Below are 20000 nucleotides of genomic sequence, written 5' to 3' on the forward strand. Positions count from 1 at the left end.
TACCGAAGGGCGGATATCGCGAGTCTTCTCAACGATAGTCGACTTTTTCCAGGCAGTCGTTAACCCCCTTGTCGCACGGTTATCGTCGTCGTGTCAACGAGCTAAAGAAAAAAAAAAAAAAAAAAAAAAAAAAATACATAAAACGAAGAAGAATCCACAAGAGAGTATAACCAAGAGAGAAAGAGAAAGAGAAAGAGAAAGAGAGAGAGAGAGAAATTGAGCTTGACTTCGAACAGAAAAAAAAAAAGAAGTATAGTAAAAGCCCGTTAACACCAGATCGAGAAAAAGAATGAATAAGAAAGCAAGAGAGAGAGAGAGGAATAGATAGAAGGATAGAAAAAATAGAGATAGATAGATAGAAAAGAAGAAAGAAGCCTCAGGCGTGGAAAGGTCGCTGACATCTTCATCGAGAACCATGAATTCTTTCCTTCTATCTTTCTTTATTCTCATTCACTCTATTTCTATTTCTATATCTTTCTTTCTCCTTTTATCACTTTCTTTTACTATTTCTGTCTCTTACGTCTGATACGCGACAAATAATAAAAGGGTGAAACGCGCGTTAGCAAAGAGGTCGTTAACGAAACGAATGGGAAATTATGCGGGTCCTTAATTAAATTTCTTGATTCCATCGCGTTATCTCTCTCTCTCTCTCTTAGTTATGGCGTAACGACGTTCAAACTGTCGTTACCGGTGTAACCGTTGGTCAAAACCATGCTACTGCAATCACCGTCACTTATCGTACACACTCACTCGTCTAACTCATACTATTTCTAACCATCATCCCCATAACACCCCCATACTACCCCTTACTTCTACTTCTAACCTTTTCCTTCTTCTTTGTCTTCATTTTCGTTTTCTCTTTCTTTTCGAATTGATCTCATTGCACTCGCGGGAATCCCCTTTTCCTATCTCTTCCCATATAAATTCTCACCCCTCCCCCTCCCTCTTAACCCCCTCTTCTTTCTTTCTCTTTCTCGACACCTTTTCCCATTATTTTCTAACCGCCCACCCTTTGATAATTACCTTCGAAGTTGTATCTATCGATGGTTAAACACGTTAGATCACCGTTGTTTTTTTATCGTCTCGAGTAAGAAAAAATGGAAAGAAAATTTTCAAAGAAGGTATTTGTATCGAATATTGTGTTACATCGTAAAAATTTTAAATGACGCGAGAGAGAGATGGGGGAACAACAAGAAGAAAAAATATTGCGAATAAGTATACTTTGATATAGTTTAGATGATTATGGTTGGATAAGATTCTTAAGGGTTGTTACTTTTTTTTTATGAGCTCGCTAAGGTTCACGTGTCGTCGTTGAACTTTACGGGTCGCAATTTTTGTACGATTGCGGTGTTCAAGAGTTCTCTCTTTCGGTAAGATAAAAAGTTTCTTTTTTTTTTCCTTTTTTTCTCTCTTTTATGGGAAAATGTTGTTTGATATTTTTATTTTTTCGAAAAGGAAAAAGACGTTTGCCTGTCGTGAAAATTGTTCCTTGAATATTATCTATCGTTTGGACACATGATTTTTAGGATAAAATGAAATAGAATTGTTGTTTTAAATCCTGTATTAAAAATGTTTATCATAAACGAATGATTCTAAAACAAATTTAGTTCTACATGCGATATTATGTATTGTATTTCATTGATATTTCGAAATGTTTATCTCTCTGTATCGTATAAAATTATTAAATATATCATAAATTAATCTGTTTTAGAATCATATATTGACATTATATTATTTATCATATAATGATCGATTATAAATTAAATGTACAGATATATGTCTATGTTATATCAAATATTATAATCCGTTTACAATCTAAACTGATTAATTCTTAAATTAATTTTTCAAAATATTCTTGTCAAATCACTTAACCGATAATTTTTTATATCATTAATCAACAAAATATGTTTTACGATGATTAAATATATAATCTACACTACTGGTTAGAATTATTTTATCTTGTAAAACAATTCAAGATAATATTCGGAATAAATTAACATTCGTAACTTCTTCTCACAGCAACTTTAAATAATAACTTATGAATTTAGTTATTATAAATAAAAAATATCATACAATTTACACACGAATGATATATATATATATATATATCAATAAATGAAAACGTAATTATTAATATTTGTGAATAAACAATATTAATTTCCTCTAAAATATTAAAAACCAGTCTCTCTCAAATATCAATCATTAGATAAATCGATCAAATAATATTCATCGATGAAACTTTACGCAACTTTATCAATTCTTTACCCAGTTAATCCATTAAAATCAAAGTTGTGCGTTGCCGACAGTTATTGGATAATAAGAAAAACAATTAAAAAAGAAAAAAGGATCATACAAGCATGAAAATAAAACTACAAAAATATTTTAATCTCCTAACTTAAGAAAAACAAGTTTAACAAAAATAATAAAAACAGCAGTGTGTGCTCTTAGAACTTATAACTTCTCCCACGATATACGAGAAAGTTTTTCTTCTTATGCTTCAAAAACAAAAATAAGAAGAAAATGATAGAATGATTGAAAGGACGATTATAATATATAGAATAGAAAAAGAGAAATCGGAATATCAGTGAAAAAGGAAGGTTGAGTGGTTAGACCGTGCGAAAGTACAACGTTAAAACGATGTTTGAGAGACTCCAGTGTTGTATCCCATGTATTCGATATTAATCGTCGTATAACACGCGCGGTTAGGCGAGTAGTCTAAAACMCTCTCTCTCTCTCTCTTTCTCTCTCTCTCTTTCTCTCTCTTTCTCTCTCTCTTCCTAGTCATTTCGGAGTCCGGAAGAAAGTGCCTCGTTAGCACTAAATCTCTTCGTGGTAGCAACGAGCTCGGACAGACCAGTAATTTTCCGAAAGGTATACGTGTACCGAGCTCGCAATTACAAATTAATAAACGGTCTCTTGCTGCGAGGGCCGCATTTCGCTTTGATTCGCAAAATTAGCCGTCGAGGCTAATTGGCCACTTCCATGCCGTACAACATCCCCGTCGATCGTTCTTTCGGTTTTCCCTGCATGATCATGCGTACTTGTATTTATATATATATATAGATATAACTATGTGTAATATATGTATGCATGTGTGTACCTTACCCAAAGGTTCATAAGGTATGGGGTAAGTGCTACATGACTTACAAGACCTTTTCTTATTCTACTTCTACTTCTTTTCTTTTATTTTTTTTTTTCTTTTCTTTCTTCCATTTTACAACCTTTTTCTGTCTATCTCTTTCTTTCTTTTTTGTATTATCTGTCTCTTGAAAATTTTCCACGCTCTACTTTACCTTTCTACGTTACACTAAACTCTCTAGAACACATCGGAAGATTCTTTTTATCAAATCGATCCACCATATTGTCCTATATGATTTCCAAGAAAATTCGCTTTCTCGAGAACGTGTCGCTTATCAAAAGTGTTTTCCACTATCCCAAGAGAGAAAGAGAGAGGTATGTATGAACGGAATGAAACATTGTTATGAATACTTTTAAATCTTTCATTTTCTTGGTATATTCATATTATATATATATTACGAGTATACGTGTGGTACGTGTGTGTGTATATATATACACGTGGGATTTTATATTTTTTTGAAAATGCACACAATTTTCTAACGTCCTTATTTTGAATTTCAACCTCGTTGACGATGACGTTGAAAAGACGATTATTTTTCTCAAAAGATTTGAAAGAATATAACATAAAAGTTAAATCAAAATTATACGTATGATATATACGTGAATGAGTATTATTTATAATTACTGCTTCCCAAGAGGAAAAGAGAGAGAGAGAGAGAGAAAGAGGGAATGAGATGTTATTTTACTTTCTTTCTTTTTTATTTTTTTCTAAATGTATAACGAAACGAGCGTACGATAGAATATAAGTCGAAAAGATTTCCTGCTAATAGAAACGCGTTTAAAATTCTAGGTCAAGTTTTAACTACCCCTCGAGCGTAATGAGAGAGATTGAGAAAAAGAAAGTAAATGAGAGAGAGAGAGAGAGAGAGAGAGAGAGAGAGAGAGAGAGAGAGAGAGAGAGAGTAGGAAAGAAAAGTAGAATAATTTTTTTTTCCCCTTTGAAACTATTGAAATCTTGGAGAACGATAAAAGTTAGAAAGTCGTATAAAAGCCAGAGAATTCGTTAAGATTTAGAAGTCTAATCTAGCGGTACTTGCTTCAGTAATGGCAAACTACTGGCGGACAATTTAAAAAAAAAAAAAAAAAAAAAAGAAAAAAAAAAAAAAAAAAAAAAAAAAAAAAAAAAAAAAAGAAAATCCAGTTTTAAATCAAATTCTTCAATTTTAACCGGAAAGTTAGTTACCACATACTTTTCAACACAATCTTCGCAATCCAAAATTTTCGTGCTTAACAAATGGAGTTAAAACAAACGTGTTAGTTCGTATAATTTTTCGTTGGAATAATTTTCGTGACGTTAATTAAAAGCATTCGCTTAAAATAATAACGAACTCGTGAGATTAACATAAATGATGAGTCATGCGATCGAAACAACCCGATGCGGTGTACATTTATTCGTCAGTTTCGGTCGCACGTATGTAAGTATGCACATTTACGTATACCGGGTGATACTATTTTAAACAAGCTACGATCTATCGAACCAAACTAACACGATTTAGAGAATACCATAATTTCCATGTTACGTAAGTGTAAACTAATAATTTATCATTTGTCAACATTTTAATGTAAAACATATTTAAATAAAGAATAACAATAAAAAGAAACTCCCAATGTAATTAAACGTTATTAAAACACTTTATTAAATGGCATAAATAACCAAAAATATGTATCATTCAATTTAAATAAAAATAAAAAACCTAAGTTGAAATATTGCTTATTATGTTAGTTAAAAAAAAGAATATTATATCATTCTTAAAATATGAAATAAATTACGTTAGAGAGTACAATTTTATTTTATCTCAAATAACAATCGATAATTAATTAAGTGGCCAGTTTAAAATGTTTCTCACTCGGTATAATATAACATAATACGTGATAGTATACACGAACCGAAACGAAAATGCGACTAACTCCTCGTCGATATCACAAGTTCCCCTCGTTGTTTCGCGACCCTTTAACCCTCTTCACCCTATTCCACTCACTCACTCACTCACTCCCTCCCTCATTCATTCACTCACTCACTCACTCCTACTTTACTATCTTCTTCCATCGTCGTAGATCAACGTTTAAAGTAATTTCATTTTATTTACCGTGCCGCGGATCGTTAAAACTCCCACTAACAACTAAAATCATGTACCGAAATAGACTTCCATCTATATCAGGGTATGTGTTAACAGGTTATTCACGAAAACGAGCATTATAAGTGAATTATTGCAATAACGAGTATAAAGAAATAAAGGTATAATCCCTGGAACAAATATTTTCTACTACAAACGATTACGATCAAAAACTGACAACGAACTATTTAACGAATATTTTGGATGTGTCTCTGTTGAAATACAATATATATATATACATATATAAATATAAATATAATGTGTGGTTATACAGAGAAAAAAGAGGAAAGAAGAGAAGAGATATCAGGATGAGGGGAAGTGAGAGGAGGGCAGAGTTCATATTCTCGATAGATAGAGAGGCAAGTATTAGTAGTAGTAGTAGTAGTAGTATGCGATGAAACGAGAAAAAATGAGATTCATCGAGCCATAAAGTAGAATTTATCATCGTGGAACACTCTCGCTCGTTGTATTCTCGCGGTATTGGAACACGCATCATATACACGCATCATATACATAGACATACACACATATTATACGTGCAATGCGTTAAGTGCTCGTTGCATGACGATGGGAGAAAACGCGTAGGAAATGTTCGAAGGAGAATACTCGAAAGGAGAACGCGAAAGGAGGCCCAGATCTATCGGGCTATTGTCCGCAAGGACGTAGAAAACTTACCAACATTTATGCAAAACGAATTCTATGCATATATATATGTTTGTATGGACAAGTGTGTAACACATACATAGAAATGCGAAGCAAGCCGTTGCTGACTCACGAAGTTATCGCCTATAAGGCACGTTTTATCCTGATAGTATCTCCTTTTCATGATTTTTTTTCTTCATTTTCTTCTTTCGAGAGAGTTTAGTCCGTCTCTTTCTCGCTTTCCGTAACTCGGTATCTCGTTGTTCGAGTAACTCGGTAACCGGTTAACCGATTCCGAAAACGGAACGACGCATTTGATCGCGAATAAATCTTACGACCGGTGCCGGACGTAAAAATGAATTCTTCCTTGGCATCGATTTACGATTTTCTCCTTCAAGGATATATCCGTAGCTTTGAGACTGGACGTTTGCGAGTTGTTTTTTTTTGGCTTCTTTTTCGTTGGTAAATTCTTTCTAAAGTTATTCGTATATATTAGATATGCGAGTTATTAGTAAATTGGTAGAACATTTCTTAGCTTTTTATTATACATCGGAATAGTATTGTATTTTTTTTAAGGGGGTGGGAAGGGGGAATTATTTAATTAATTATGGCATCATTTAAACAATTGCTTTTTCATACGAATACGATTTTATGTTCTCTTTTTTTTAATAATGCGAATCGTTAATAACATTATTTATTAATTTTAATCCTAAAATTAATAACATGACTAGATCAGAAAAACAAAGATTACGTATTTACGAATGACAATAATTGAAAAACTGGGATATACACGTCTTGAAAATAAATTCATTTAAATATAAATAGGTATCTCTCTCTCTCTCTCTCTCTCTCTCTCTCTCTCTCTCTCTCTCTCTCTCTCTCTCATTAGTAGTATTATTTCATTAGTCCAATATAAAAAGATAAGATGATACTAAACTAAATAGTATATTCTCTCTATTCTTTTATATTCAACGAGTAATAATAATAAGGTCTCGGGATTTTCCAGCTTAAGAAGCTCGAATGTCTCGAAATTGTTTCACTCTCGTAAGAACCCTGACTATTTTTTCCATGAACTAAAGGCAACGAGAAGAAAGTGGTGGTAGTAAGGTAAAGGCCTAATGATTAGAACGAACGGAGACAAAAGAATAGTAAGTGGAGACGAAAGGAAAGAATCACGTAAAAAAAAAAAAAAAAAATAACGAAAGTGTGTGTGAGAGAGAGAGAGAGAGAGAGAGAAAGTTAAGAAAGTAGTGAAGTGCGGAAGGTGGTAGGTAAGAACCAAAGTGAAGCTTCGAAGTTGTCGAGGGTGAAGGAAGAAGAAGTTACAAGAAAATGAGAGAGAGAGAGAGAGAGAGTGAGAGAGAAAATCGCTTCCTCCGCACAAATTATTGTAATTTGCATCGGTTAACTCCGTAATTACTTGGGGTTACAGGTTAAAGGGCTATTACCGTCTCCTCGCGGGCGCAATACCGTGGACGAACCAGACCTAAAGAAGGCTTTCTCCTTTCCACCTTTAAGCACGATCAACACCTGCCTTTTCGTTTGATGGCCACGCGTCTTCTCAAAAAACAAGTATGTCCAATTCCGAAAGAACGAGAGTACCTTAATAGCCTCTGGTTTATTATTGTCGAAAACCAGATCAAAAAGGATACTTCGAAGTAACGTTGATATTATACTTCACTTTTTTTTCTCTTATATATTTTTTTTTTTTTGTTATAGTTCGAACGAAAATAATAATTAATAAATATGATAAGAATTTGTAATTGAGAGATATGTTTTTTATATTAATTTAAATGAAATATTAATGAGTAGGGGATGATATGATTGATTCATTAGGTTAATGGAAAGTTTGTACCTATGATTTTTCATTCATATTAGTAAGATTATTACATTTATTAATACGAAAAAAGGAAAATAAATGTATGTTTCATAATACATTAAAAGTATTATATATTTTTAATATATATCGTCATAGATATATAATTTTATAATTTAAAAATCTAAATATGATAAAATATTTGTGTTAGAAAAACTTAATATATATTTCTCTATTATTTTTGGTGATTTAAAATATTAATAAATCAGAATTGTGTCGGAAAATCGTATAAGATTTTCGAAATGGGTTATAGGAAATCGAATGGCATCTGTCGGTGTTGGTGAAAATTGTAAAAGGATTGTAAAAGAACTGGGTGAAAGAGGAGATTTTTGGTGACTCTGGCTCGCAAAGCAAATTCTATGGGAGACTGATATATCGTATGGTTCGCACCCGGCTACCCGGAAACGGTAATAACTCATGGCGGTCGTGCGGTTAACGGAACAGCATTAAAGATTCCTGACTTACGACGATCCTCGCGCCTGCTACTACTTGCTAACGCGGCCTCCGTGTATAATATCACCGTTATAACCTTCTTCTTCATCTTCTTCTTTCCTACGTACCTTTGAATCCTTCGGATAAATTCAAACCGAAAACTTATACGATCCGATAAGAAACGAAATTGAGTTTAATTTGGAAATATCATCGATTAAGTTAACGATACATAAACGAGAACAACAATTATTTATTCAAACGTTCCGTATTTTCATTAAAAATTGAAACAAATTTTCATCATATTTTACATTCACCTTTCTCCAAATGATTTAAAAACATTTCGTGATATTATACTTAATTTCTTACCGATGATACAATTGTTAAAGTTACTTTGTTCAATTTTTCTGCACGATTACGATCGACTTTGATATCACTCAAGTATCTCTGACATCGAAATATTCAATTCCAAAAACCCTTGAATTATCAGCTTTATGCAATACCATTTTTTGACTGAATGAACAAATATCACAACTTGTTTTTTTATATTCCTCTATAATATGTCAGCTTTCGAACGCACTCGAGTGTGCTGGCAGATTCGATTAATATTGTTAAAATTATGGGACTCTAAGTTCGTCTAAGAAGAAACTTTTGACTTCCTCAGCCTCGGGTACGATGTTAAAGTTCAATAAAAAAGAAAAGCTTGAAGTATTTTTTAAAGGGGAAAAAAAATCTCGTTGAAGAGAGTAAAATAGATAGATATTTAGAGTTACTATGGATCTTTCTAAAAGTCATCAATTTGACTTTGTTTTTTTATTCTTTTCTTTCTTCGTTCGTTCGTTCGATTTTGTAAAAGATTTTACCCGAGAAACGTCGAAGTTTCTTCTTAGACAAACAGACTTAACTCACCCCCAACCACCTCCCTCGACTACTACTATTTTCAATTTGGGAAAAGACTTACACAAGAGAAATCGGGTTAGAAAAAGGAAAGAGAAAGGAGTCAAAATAAAATCTTGAAAACCCTTTTTTTCTATGTTTCTTCTTCTTCTTCTTCTTTCTTGATCTGCACGAACGAACTCGGAGGACGTACCACCGTTACTACTTCCCTTTTTTGGAATAACGGCCAAAGATCCGCCTATAAGAGGTTACGCGTTTTTCAATAAAAAGAACTCTTGATTCGCACGAACCGTTTTATTCTTGCCCTGAAGGGATCCTGGTGTACTACATATGTAGGTATTATCCTGTAGGTATTACACACGTGTGATCAAACTTAGAAACGTGACGTGGGCTAATGTGCGACTACCAATTGATGTTCAATCATACCCTGCAACTTTGTTTTTCTGTTTTAATCTTTCTTTTGTTTTACTTCGATCGTTGTTGAAGTACTTGTCCATTCTAAATACAATTATTTCTGCATTTTTTACACGTAATAATTATTTATCAATTTATATATTAAATATTATAAATATATTACATATATATAAATATATAAATGCAGAATTCGTGAAAAAAATGGGCCATTGGAAACTGCACACTGGAGACCGGGATTCGAACCCGGAATATCTTTCGGATTTTTTCCGGACGACTGCTCTTTATCCATTGAGCTATTCAAGACTCACCAACTAATATCTTCACGAATGCCTATTTAAATATTTGGCATTGAGACACTCATCCCACATAAATATTATAATTTATTAAATATATTATATATCTAAAAACAAATAAAAATTGTGTGCATAAACTGTTAGAAAATATATATATATATTACCTTTAAAATAATACATGGAGCCCAAAATATCAATGAACAGAAAATGTTTCATTTTTCCTTGCAATTTGATCTGATTTATTTTACTCATTGATAAAATGAAATTACATAAAACAACAAGTAATCTCGGCTGAAGTAAAAGAGCATTTGGCATTGATAGGGTTGAAAGTCTTCGATGATGTTAATCGGCGTAGGTAGAAGAAAGGAATAAAGAAGGGCAAGGAAAGGTACAAGCAAAGCAAAGCAAAGCAAAGCAAAGCAAAGCAAAGCAAAGTAAAGTAAAGCAAGGCAAAGCAAAGCAAAGGCAAAAGCAAGGCAAAACCAAGGTAAGGTTCGATTCAGCTCGGCAAGGGTGGCACACAACACACTCTCGCAATGAGGCCGAGGGGTAATGCGCGCTCCCGTCTGCGCCATTAGCGTTGCAATTAAACATGTTTATTACCTGGCAGCGGTAATGCAGCCGGGCGAGTCCTTAATGTTACCTAGATAGCAGGGGCATACATTGCGTGCCAGGAGGCTGGTCGACTCGACGAGGGAATTCTAGCCGCGGTAATGCGTTTGCTTAAGCCGCCAGTAGTAGGTGTGTAGGTGTGTGTGTGAATTTGTGTATATGTACAACCAAGTATCGGCACGCGAACGTTTCTATTCGCGTATGCATGAATTCTTCTACTTATATTCGTGTGATTACGTGCTTGTAATTGTACCCTATACAAGTGTATCTCTAATACTTGTACGTATATTACGTGTGTGTGTGCACGTTGTATTCGTGAGTTGTTTCACTCGCGAGCTTTCTTTCCCCCTTTTCCTTAACTCTTATTCTTTTCTTTTTCTTTCTTTCTTTCTTTTTTCTTTTTCTTTTTCGAGAAAGGTAAGAAATTGAGAAAGGACGAAGTGATACTACGAAGGTTTAAAGTAACGTTCGTTTCCTTTTGCCAGACGAGAGAACTCTACCTCATTAGTCATTTTGTCCATTACTTTTTTTCTTTCCCTTCACTTTTCACCCCTTTCCCTCTCTCTCTTTCTCTTACACGCTTTCTTTCGTTTTTTTTTCTTTCTCATCAAAACGCATAACGTAACTCGAGTATAATGCACCTTAAGTACCACCGAGATACCGTGCAGTAAATAAACGCTTCGCGTACTGTCCAAGAGTCACGTTTCTTGCGAGCATGGAATACCTTAGAACACGTTCTTTCTTTCTTTCTTTCATTCTTTTTACATGTGATTATATAAAAACAAGGATCTCTAAAAGAGATAAGAAGTAATCGATTATCCCTGTCCCCGTATCTTCGTGTCACCTGTGTATACCTTACAAAAAAAAAAAATAACTTTCTTTATTAAAATTCATTATATAAACATCTAATAAATTATGCATATAGTGTTAGTATTAAAATCATTTACACGAGCTTCGATCTGATCAAAAATTATGAATACATATTAATACGACTATTAAAACTTTATCTTACGGTTGTTAAAATATATCCAACCTATCGGGATAAGAAAATGTTGTTAAATGTCGACCATTCGGAACGTGAAAGATAAAATATCACAGCTTACGTGATTCGATATTCATCGTGATCGATTAATATGTCTCCTATCAGGAATAGGTATACATACACACCTATATATATATATGTTACTACTATTATATATGTGTGAGATACGCAATTAGTGGTACTCGAGTTACACGAAAGGGTGCACGTACTGAATGCAACTAGAACAGAGAGAGTGACATTAATAAAGGTGTATTTCATCGGAGAACGTCATTAGTTTGGTGTCCTGAACAAGCAAGGAAAATAGCTTACTATCGTGATCGGTTTCTATCCTACAAATTCTTCCTTCGTTACTGTGCACCGTTGCTAAAGTAAGGAAAAGGGATTTCTCCCCTTGGCGAGGATTTCACGGGATTTAACGTTTCTCATTGGTCAGAAGAAATAGGGGAAGAGGGAAGAGGGAATTTGAGGGGACAAGAAAATTCGGCATCGTGCCGATCGCTGTCTTGGAACTTCTCGAAGACGAGGGTCTCCAATTTTTGCTTTATCTCTCTCTCTCTCTCTTTTTTTTTCTTCCTTACCCTCTTTTGGCATGTAGTAGACGTTTAGGTTGGATATTTGCGAAAGGTAAGCATGCTCTTTCTTCCCGGTTCGGACTTTTTGATATAAGGGCTGGTACAGCATGCTGCCCTTCTGACATTCGAATCGTCTCCTCCTTCACCATTACAAATCCGTACCTTTTATTTTGCCCTCTTATCAGAACGACATGAAATTTTTCTTTTCTTCCCTTCGTTCATAGACGAATCATTCTTTCTTACTTACTTACTTAGTTACTTACTTACTAACTTACTTACTTACTTTCTTTCTTTCTATCGTTTTAACAAAAGTAAAAGATGCGGAATAATTAATAACTCTAGGAATCATAAATTTCTTCTTCTTACATCGAAAGCGTACAGAAAGAATGAAATAGAGAGAGAGAGAGAGAGAGAGAGAGAGAGAGAAAGAAAGAGTTTTCCAGACAATCTCGTTCTTTTACCACAAATGACGTCTTCTTTAGAGAAAACGGAACAACTTCTAGATTTTCTAAAAGTTCTCATGAACAATGAACCCTCATTTTTCTCCTAACATAAATTATTCTACGATCGTTCGTTCTCCTCGCAAAACTATCTTACCATTATAATAATCATTTGCTTTTGTCAAAAGATAATAATAATAATAATAATAATAAAAATAATGACGAGATGACAATGATAATAATGAATAAATAAAAAAAAAAAAAGAAAAGAAAAAGGAAAAAAAAGAAGAATTTAAAAAATAGATCCAATCCTTTAAACCACGTGCATCCTTCCTATAGTAATTTCTAAGAGTAAGAACAATTTCATTGGGTGCTTTTTGGATATTTTATGGAAACACGTTCATGAAAGGTAGAAAACGATAGAAAACGTTTGAACGGAACGGGTTGGAAAAGTGAGGCCGTGGAATGGGAAGCAGATAGATAGAGTGAGAAGGAACATTAAAGAGAAAGAGAGACAAAGATAGAAAAACAGACAGACAGACAGACAGACAGACAGAAAGAGAGAGAGAATAAAAGAGGAGGAGGGGTGATAGTGAAAGGGAGAGAAAACGGAAGGTACAATAAAGCGAAGCGTTGGCAAGAGCAGGAGGGAAGGGGTGGGAGGGGTTGGTTAGGGGGTGGGTAAGGGGTGCAAAGGGGGAAGAGTTTCGCCCGGAGGATAGATAGGTATATCGATTGAACATTCGCTCAAATATTTAAACGCTATTACCCTCGGTCCGCGCGTACTGTTATACGACGATACGAGAACGAGTAGGAGAAGAGGGGGGGGGAGGAGGAGGAGGGKGAAAGAGGGATAAAGAGGAAACAAGAGGGAACAGAAGAAGAGAAGGAGAAGGAGAATGAGAAGGAGGAGGAAAGTTGCATTGAGACAGTCTGGTATGGTGTCTGAGAGTCCTGTTCCATCGTACGATGTCAATGGTGTGTGTTGGTTGCACGATGTTGACCTCGGTGATGCATGCATGCATGCATGCGTCTTTTTAGTTTCACGTCGATGCATAATACGCTCATGGTTAATCATGCGACTGAAATTGTGTCGAACAAAGAAATTAAAGGAGTGGGAGTGATCGAAGGATTTGTGAAAAGTAATCGAAAAAAATGTTAATATAAGGTTTATCCTTAAAATTTGTAAATTGTAATGCATATGTATGTGTGTGAATATCACATGGAATAATTATTTTCTATTTATTTATTGTTCGTTTATATATTTATAATTATTTGAAATACTACATTTTGGAAATGTCTGAAAATTATTCGTATAATATTCTTATTAATAGAGGGTGTTAATTATTTTCATAGATTCATTGTGATTGTTGTTATTTATTTGAAATTGTATTACTTGTAGTTTGTTGGTAGATTTTTGTTTCTTTTATTTTAGATATGATATTATATTATTTCTCTCTATAACGAATTCTTAATAGAATAAAAGAGAGAGAGAGAGAGAGAGATAGATAGATAGACAGAGAGAATAGAGAAAGATATTATATATTTTGATAGAATTATTATTAGGTTATCCTCCACGTATTATGACTATTTCAACAGAATTACTATCATATTATTCATTCAACAGGGTATTAGTATTAATAGACATTTACTATTTCAAAGGAATTACTATTACGTTATTTATATTGTATTGAATTATTAATAATAGATTTTATCCTTATTTTTCTTTCCATTTTTTTATATTAAATTATTTTTATATAATCTATTCTTAATGAATCGATATAAATAGATACAGAAAGAGAGAGCGAGAGAGAAATAGAATAGAGAAAGATATTACCTATTTTGATAGAATTATTATTAGTTTATCTTACTCATATTATATTATATTATAGCATCAATAGTTATTTAATATTTCAACAGAATTATTATTACATATAACTTATTTAATATTATATTAGTATTAGATTTGTATTATTTCAAAGAGTTACTATAATAGAAAATATATTACATTAAATATCATTTTATATTTTTTCACAAATCTCATTTCTTTAATATTATTTTTTAAAGATCATATTTAATAAATTTAAATAATATATTCTATAGAATCATTAAACTTAAGAATAATTAATTTTTATTATCATATCTCTGTCTTTCTCATTATTAAACAATTTAAACAAGAAATGAGGAACGATTAACATAAATGAATCACAGACGTTGTAAAAATTTAACATTTAATTATTAATAATAAATTCATTTAAAAATAACTACTTATCATATTTTCAACTATAATTATTTGTGTTCGATGAAAATCTACAAAGTATAATAAATAAATTTCATGTATTTTCATATATTTAAATTTAACATTATATTAAATTAACAAACAAACAAAACCAAAATAAACAAGAAAAAGAAAATGAAGGACGAGGTAGTATACGAGTCTCAGACGTGTGAAGGGATTATATAATTTCAACCCTTTTCTACCCCTTCCTTATTACGAGGGGATACTTTTCGCACTTTTCCGGCTTCGATTATCGCGTGAAACGTTCTACGAAACAGTAAGTGTAAGAATGAAAAGAGAAATGGGGCTTTGAAACGAATACCTAAAGATTATACATACACGTGTATTTGCGTATATATATATATATATATATATGTGCATATCGGAGACGTTAAAATGACAATGATGGCGTATATTAACACCGGACACGTTCGGAAACGTTTAAAATCGTTTCGAAATAACAATAGGATATATCTCGGGACGTATTTGATATCGATTCGATACCCAACGACATTGACATAACGTTTATAATTAATTTTTCACGAAACGTCAGTGAGATAACGACTGATCGGGAAAATTATGACTAGGAAAATGATCGTGTGCGTGAGTACATGCATGCGCATATATATATGTATACATATATGTGCGTGTATATGGATAATATTCGTTGGTCCGAGATGATATCGAATCCTGATGAGAGAGATATCCTAACGAAGATTAAATTTATTTCAAATAGAAACACACACATACGTGCGTTTCGGGGGGTTAATCGAATAAATCGTTTATCGAAAGGACACTTCAGAGTAAAAGATAAATTAACCAGATTAACAAGATATTACCTACAATTCGATAAACTCAAACTTTCAACATATCGATATCGTAATAATAACGAAAAGGTCCTCTCCTGGTATACTCGTGTTGTAATTTGCTGTTTGTGTATTGAACATCGATCGTTTTCTCTCTTTCTCTTTCACACACACACACACACACTCACTCATCCTATCTACCTGTCCTTTACTCTCTCGTTGGGAACTACATTACCGATAACCACGAGGACGAGCTTAGGAATGTAAAGCCGCTTGGCCATTTCAAGTAGAATGTTTCCTTTGTCCTCCTGCCGTCTATTCTATCCTCGCAAAGCGTACAATTTGAGAGCGATTCCGGTTCGATCGGTCGTTGATACGAACGATGCAATCTTCATCGAGAAAACAGGGGTGAGAGTGGGGGTGGTGGATGCGGGTGAGAAGGAAAGGTGGAATGGGGAAAGTTAGAGGTGAAAGAAAAGGAAGAAGAGATCAGTACTTATCGTAATATCTTCTACGATCTTATCGATTTTCTATCTTAAACTACAGAAAAAAAATCCTACGGAAAGATCGATCTTATGGTCTAACGATCGATAGATACGTGAGTATTGTTTCAATTTTAATTTGAAAACAAAGCGACACGTACAAACGGGAGGAATGAACTTTAACGAACTTAAGTAATACGATAATAATTCGAACTGTTGGATAAAGGTTGGTAGGTAGGTAGGTAGGAAGTAAGGAATGAAAAAAAAAAAAAAAAGGAAAAAAAATAATAGGACGGCAGGAGGGTGGTGAAGTGTGATCGATGACGCACGGATTATCAAGCAGCGAGCAACCTCTTCCGCTCGCTCGACTCGTCGTCGAGGACTACTTACCTTCTACAACCAACCACCACCACCACCACCACCACCATACTACTACCACCACCATATTACCACCATTTCCACCACCACCACCAATACCACTCTTAACGTTTTCCACGAACCCAAGATCAATTCGTAGAGCATATATCGAATACGACAACCGTAATACGATCGAACTCCTTTATGGGGGAAATGGGGGAGACTCATTTTTAAGTCTAATTTATCATTTTTTTTTTTTATAGGATAACATTTTTGTTTTTTATATCAAATATATTTATTTTATATGGCATTTGTATTTATCCGATTGCTCGATTAATTTCTGATCGATTTTAAATGAACATTTCAAGGGGGTACATTTTTATGATATGTTATATATTTTGTTATGAGGTATATAATAAAATAATATATTTTGAAATCGGATATAGGAATATTTTCGCGAGCTAATTTTTATTGGTATAAGTATTGAAATTACGTTGAGATTGTTTTATATACCGTTTTTAAGTTCGAATAATTTTGTGTTAATCATTTTTCAGAAGTATATTGAAAGTATAAATCTAAAGGAATTTTACGGGACAAATTCGTAATATATTATGTATGCGTGTATATGAATAGTCTTTGTAATTTCAAATATTAAATTGCAAGTATTTCAACAGTATAAAAATTATACATTTAAAACGAGAGATATATATTATATATACTCGATCGAAATATTATAAATTTTTTTGTTTTATTATTTATCTTTCATTCTGTGTTCTTCTTCTTTTTTTATTTTATCGGAAAAAAAGAAATCAAACTTCCGTAATAAAAAGAAAAAAAAATATAAGCAGGAGAGTAACGCGTGATTATTAAGTAACATTTTTATATCACATTATAGTTTTTTTTCTCCGCGTGAAATATTGTGCATCGTGAACTTTGGGTAGCATAGCAAAAAAAAAAAAGAAAAATAAAAAAATTGGCAAAAATTACGTTCTAGCGTTCGTTGATTTTACCTCTCTCTCTCTCTCTCTCTCTCTCTCACACACACTCTCTCTCGCAACGCACCATTTTATAATGTGTGAGTATTCTATAAACAAAAACATTGCACGAGAGATTTCAACGTGAGCGTTAACTCACACGAAAGCACACGAAAGTACACGACTTACACATTCTCGTGTATTTATCCCATGTAACTGTTAATTGTACAGAACCGCTCGACTACTTCAATTGATTATGGGCTACTAATGCATGCTATTGCTTTGTTTCAAATATATGTAATATGTATATAATTTTTGAAAGGAAGATCTATATCTATACACACGCTACAATATTATACAATATTATTTTTTTCCCATATAATATAAATGGTTTTCTACTTTCTGATAATTTTTAATATCTATCTCTCTCTCTCTCTCTCATTCTTTTTAAACGAATATTTTAATAACACACTCGCAACAACATTATTTAATTATACGAAAAAAAAAAAAAGCTAGAAAAATAAAGATATTATTTCATTTAGAAATAAAATTAAAATGTGCATTAAATTAAATCTAATAAAAATATCTGCAACGCGTTATATGAAATAAAATGAAAAAAAAAAAAGAAAAAAGAAAAAGAAGTTTACTTCATTCTCTTTCGTGATTCTATTTAAAAAAAAAAAAAAGAAAAAGAAAATAAATATTTAATAAGATTATAACGAGACGTGTATAGATAAACAAAAGACTTATTTAACATTCTTTGAAACTACCTTTAGCAAAAAAAAAAACATCTTTATATAAAAGAATGTGCTATCAGGCAACGTCTCAACTCAAGCCAGACTGTGTCGAATTCAAAGTCGAATCCGATCGAGAGATCGATCCGCTTTGGGTCGTCGAGTAGCTTCTATTTACGTCTCACGTTAGAAACGATACGTGCTTGTCAGCAAAAAGGAAAAGAAAAAAGAAAGAGAGAGAGAAGAGTAAGAGGAAAGAAGATTGGCTCAATCGAGATTCCCTCTTTTCGAACGTCGAACAACCAAATGCATTTTTCACCTTGTTACCATTTCGAAAGACAGAGAATGAGAGAGAGATATATATATATAGTCTGTGTTCTTTCTAAATAAAATGAGAAGAAAAATGTAATCGTAAAATTTAATATAAGAAAATAAAGTCAAGAAAAAAAGAAAACTATCGATAGAAAAAACTGTTTAATCATCGACGAGGAATACGAGTGTCTGGTTTTATCTGTAACGAAGCATCTGGATCGGATCGGATTTATTTTAAATGCCACACGAGACACGACGATGACGCAGAACCTGATGCGTGCGTGCGTGCGTGCGTACGCGCGTATAAGAGAGTACCCTCTTGAAAAATATCAGTAAGTAAGTAATGTATGGTAAAAAAAAAAAAAGAAAAGAAGATAAAATAAAAAATGAAAAAATAAATAAATAAAACGAAAAAGAAATAGGTTGACGGTAAGTAGACGACGATGACTCACCGGTGTGGTATAAGGTTGACAAGCGAGTCTGATGCCGTCATGCCTGAGTTTCTCTTGCAACAGCATCCTAAGTTGCATCCGAGGGATCCTGACCAATTCGGCTTTGCCTTCTTCGTATTCGTCAGCAAACTTAGTTAATTCTTGACCACCGCTCGAAGAACTGGCAGTTGGTGATGCCCTTTGTACATCCTTGTCGCTTGGTGGTCTTTCCGAAGACGTTCTCGATGATTTCGAGCTAACGTTATCGCATAGGTACTCGTTAGTTTCCTCCAATGTGAAATAAACGCTTGCAGCACCCTCCTCCCTCAATGTTTTAACCGATTGTAATAAACGTGAACGGTGGGTTAGATTTAACACGCCTATGGCATCCAAATCGGGATCACCAATTTGTTTGCAAATCTCGAGATCGTCGTATCCATTATCGATGAACGATTCGGAATATTGGCCGAGATGGAGCGAACGCAACCACTCGACCACGATATTGCTGGCCATTGTCATTTTTATTTATTTTATTCTTTATACAATCTTTAATAATTTTTAAATCTTTCTCCAAATGATATATATATATATATCTTCTCTTTGGAGTTTTTATATCCTTGATTTATTATTATTATTATTATTATTTATCTATATACTTTTTACACAATCTTCTACCTTCTTTCTCTTTTTTCCACCCCAACTCCCGTATTCTTTTTATACTTATCTGATATACGAGCTCGTGTTTTCCATCATATTTAGAGAATACCACCGTGTTTCTCTATCTATTTACTCTAGCGTTTTTTTACGATAAACGTGTATGTATAATACACGTACCTAATTCATACGTATGTACGTATATGTTATAACGTATTGTATGTATGTGCGTTGAGTTATATTCGTAAAAATCGAGCTGGTTTTTTTTCTTTCTCTCTCTCGTTGCGGGGTTGGTGGTGGTGGTGTTTCGTTCCAGCAACCTCGTCCTCCTCCTCTTTCTCCCTTTCCCAGTATACGGCGTGTAGTACCTCTCTACAGGTGTCGTCGACGCAGCCCACCGTCGCGACGCCGTTGGGTCGATTCCACGGTCTCTCGCGGTATATAAAAAGGGAAATGCAAAAGCAAGCAAGCAAGCAAGTAAGCAAGCAAGGAAGCAAGCAAGT

The 20000-nt window shown here is 33.5% G+C and overlaps 1 protein-coding gene across 2 annotated transcripts in view; it reads right to left on the reverse strand.

The window, feature by feature from the left end:
• The window catches only part of LOC106789193, a 260249-nt gene extending 240817 nt beyond the window's left edge, over nucleotides 1-19432 (reverse strand). For both annotated transcript variants that reach the window (XM_014753197.1, XM_014753196.1), the window contains exon 1: nucleotides 18865-19432. In XM_014753197.1, coding sequence (XP_014608683.1) covers nucleotides 18865-19362 — 498 coding nt within the window. In that variant the 5' untranslated portion in view covers nucleotides 19363-19432. The remainder of the gene's footprint in view (nucleotides 1-18864) is intronic.
• Nucleotides 19433-20000: the final 568 nt, after the last annotated feature.

Source organism: Polistes canadensis, unplaced genomic scaffold, assembly GCF_001313835.1.
Source record: "Polistes canadensis isolate GaletaPanama2010 unplaced genomic scaffold, ASM131383v1 scaffold_169, whole genome shotgun sequence".
In the NCBI taxonomy this organism is placed as follows: domain Eukaryota; kingdom Metazoa; phylum Arthropoda; class Insecta; order Hymenoptera; family Vespidae; genus Polistes; species Polistes canadensis.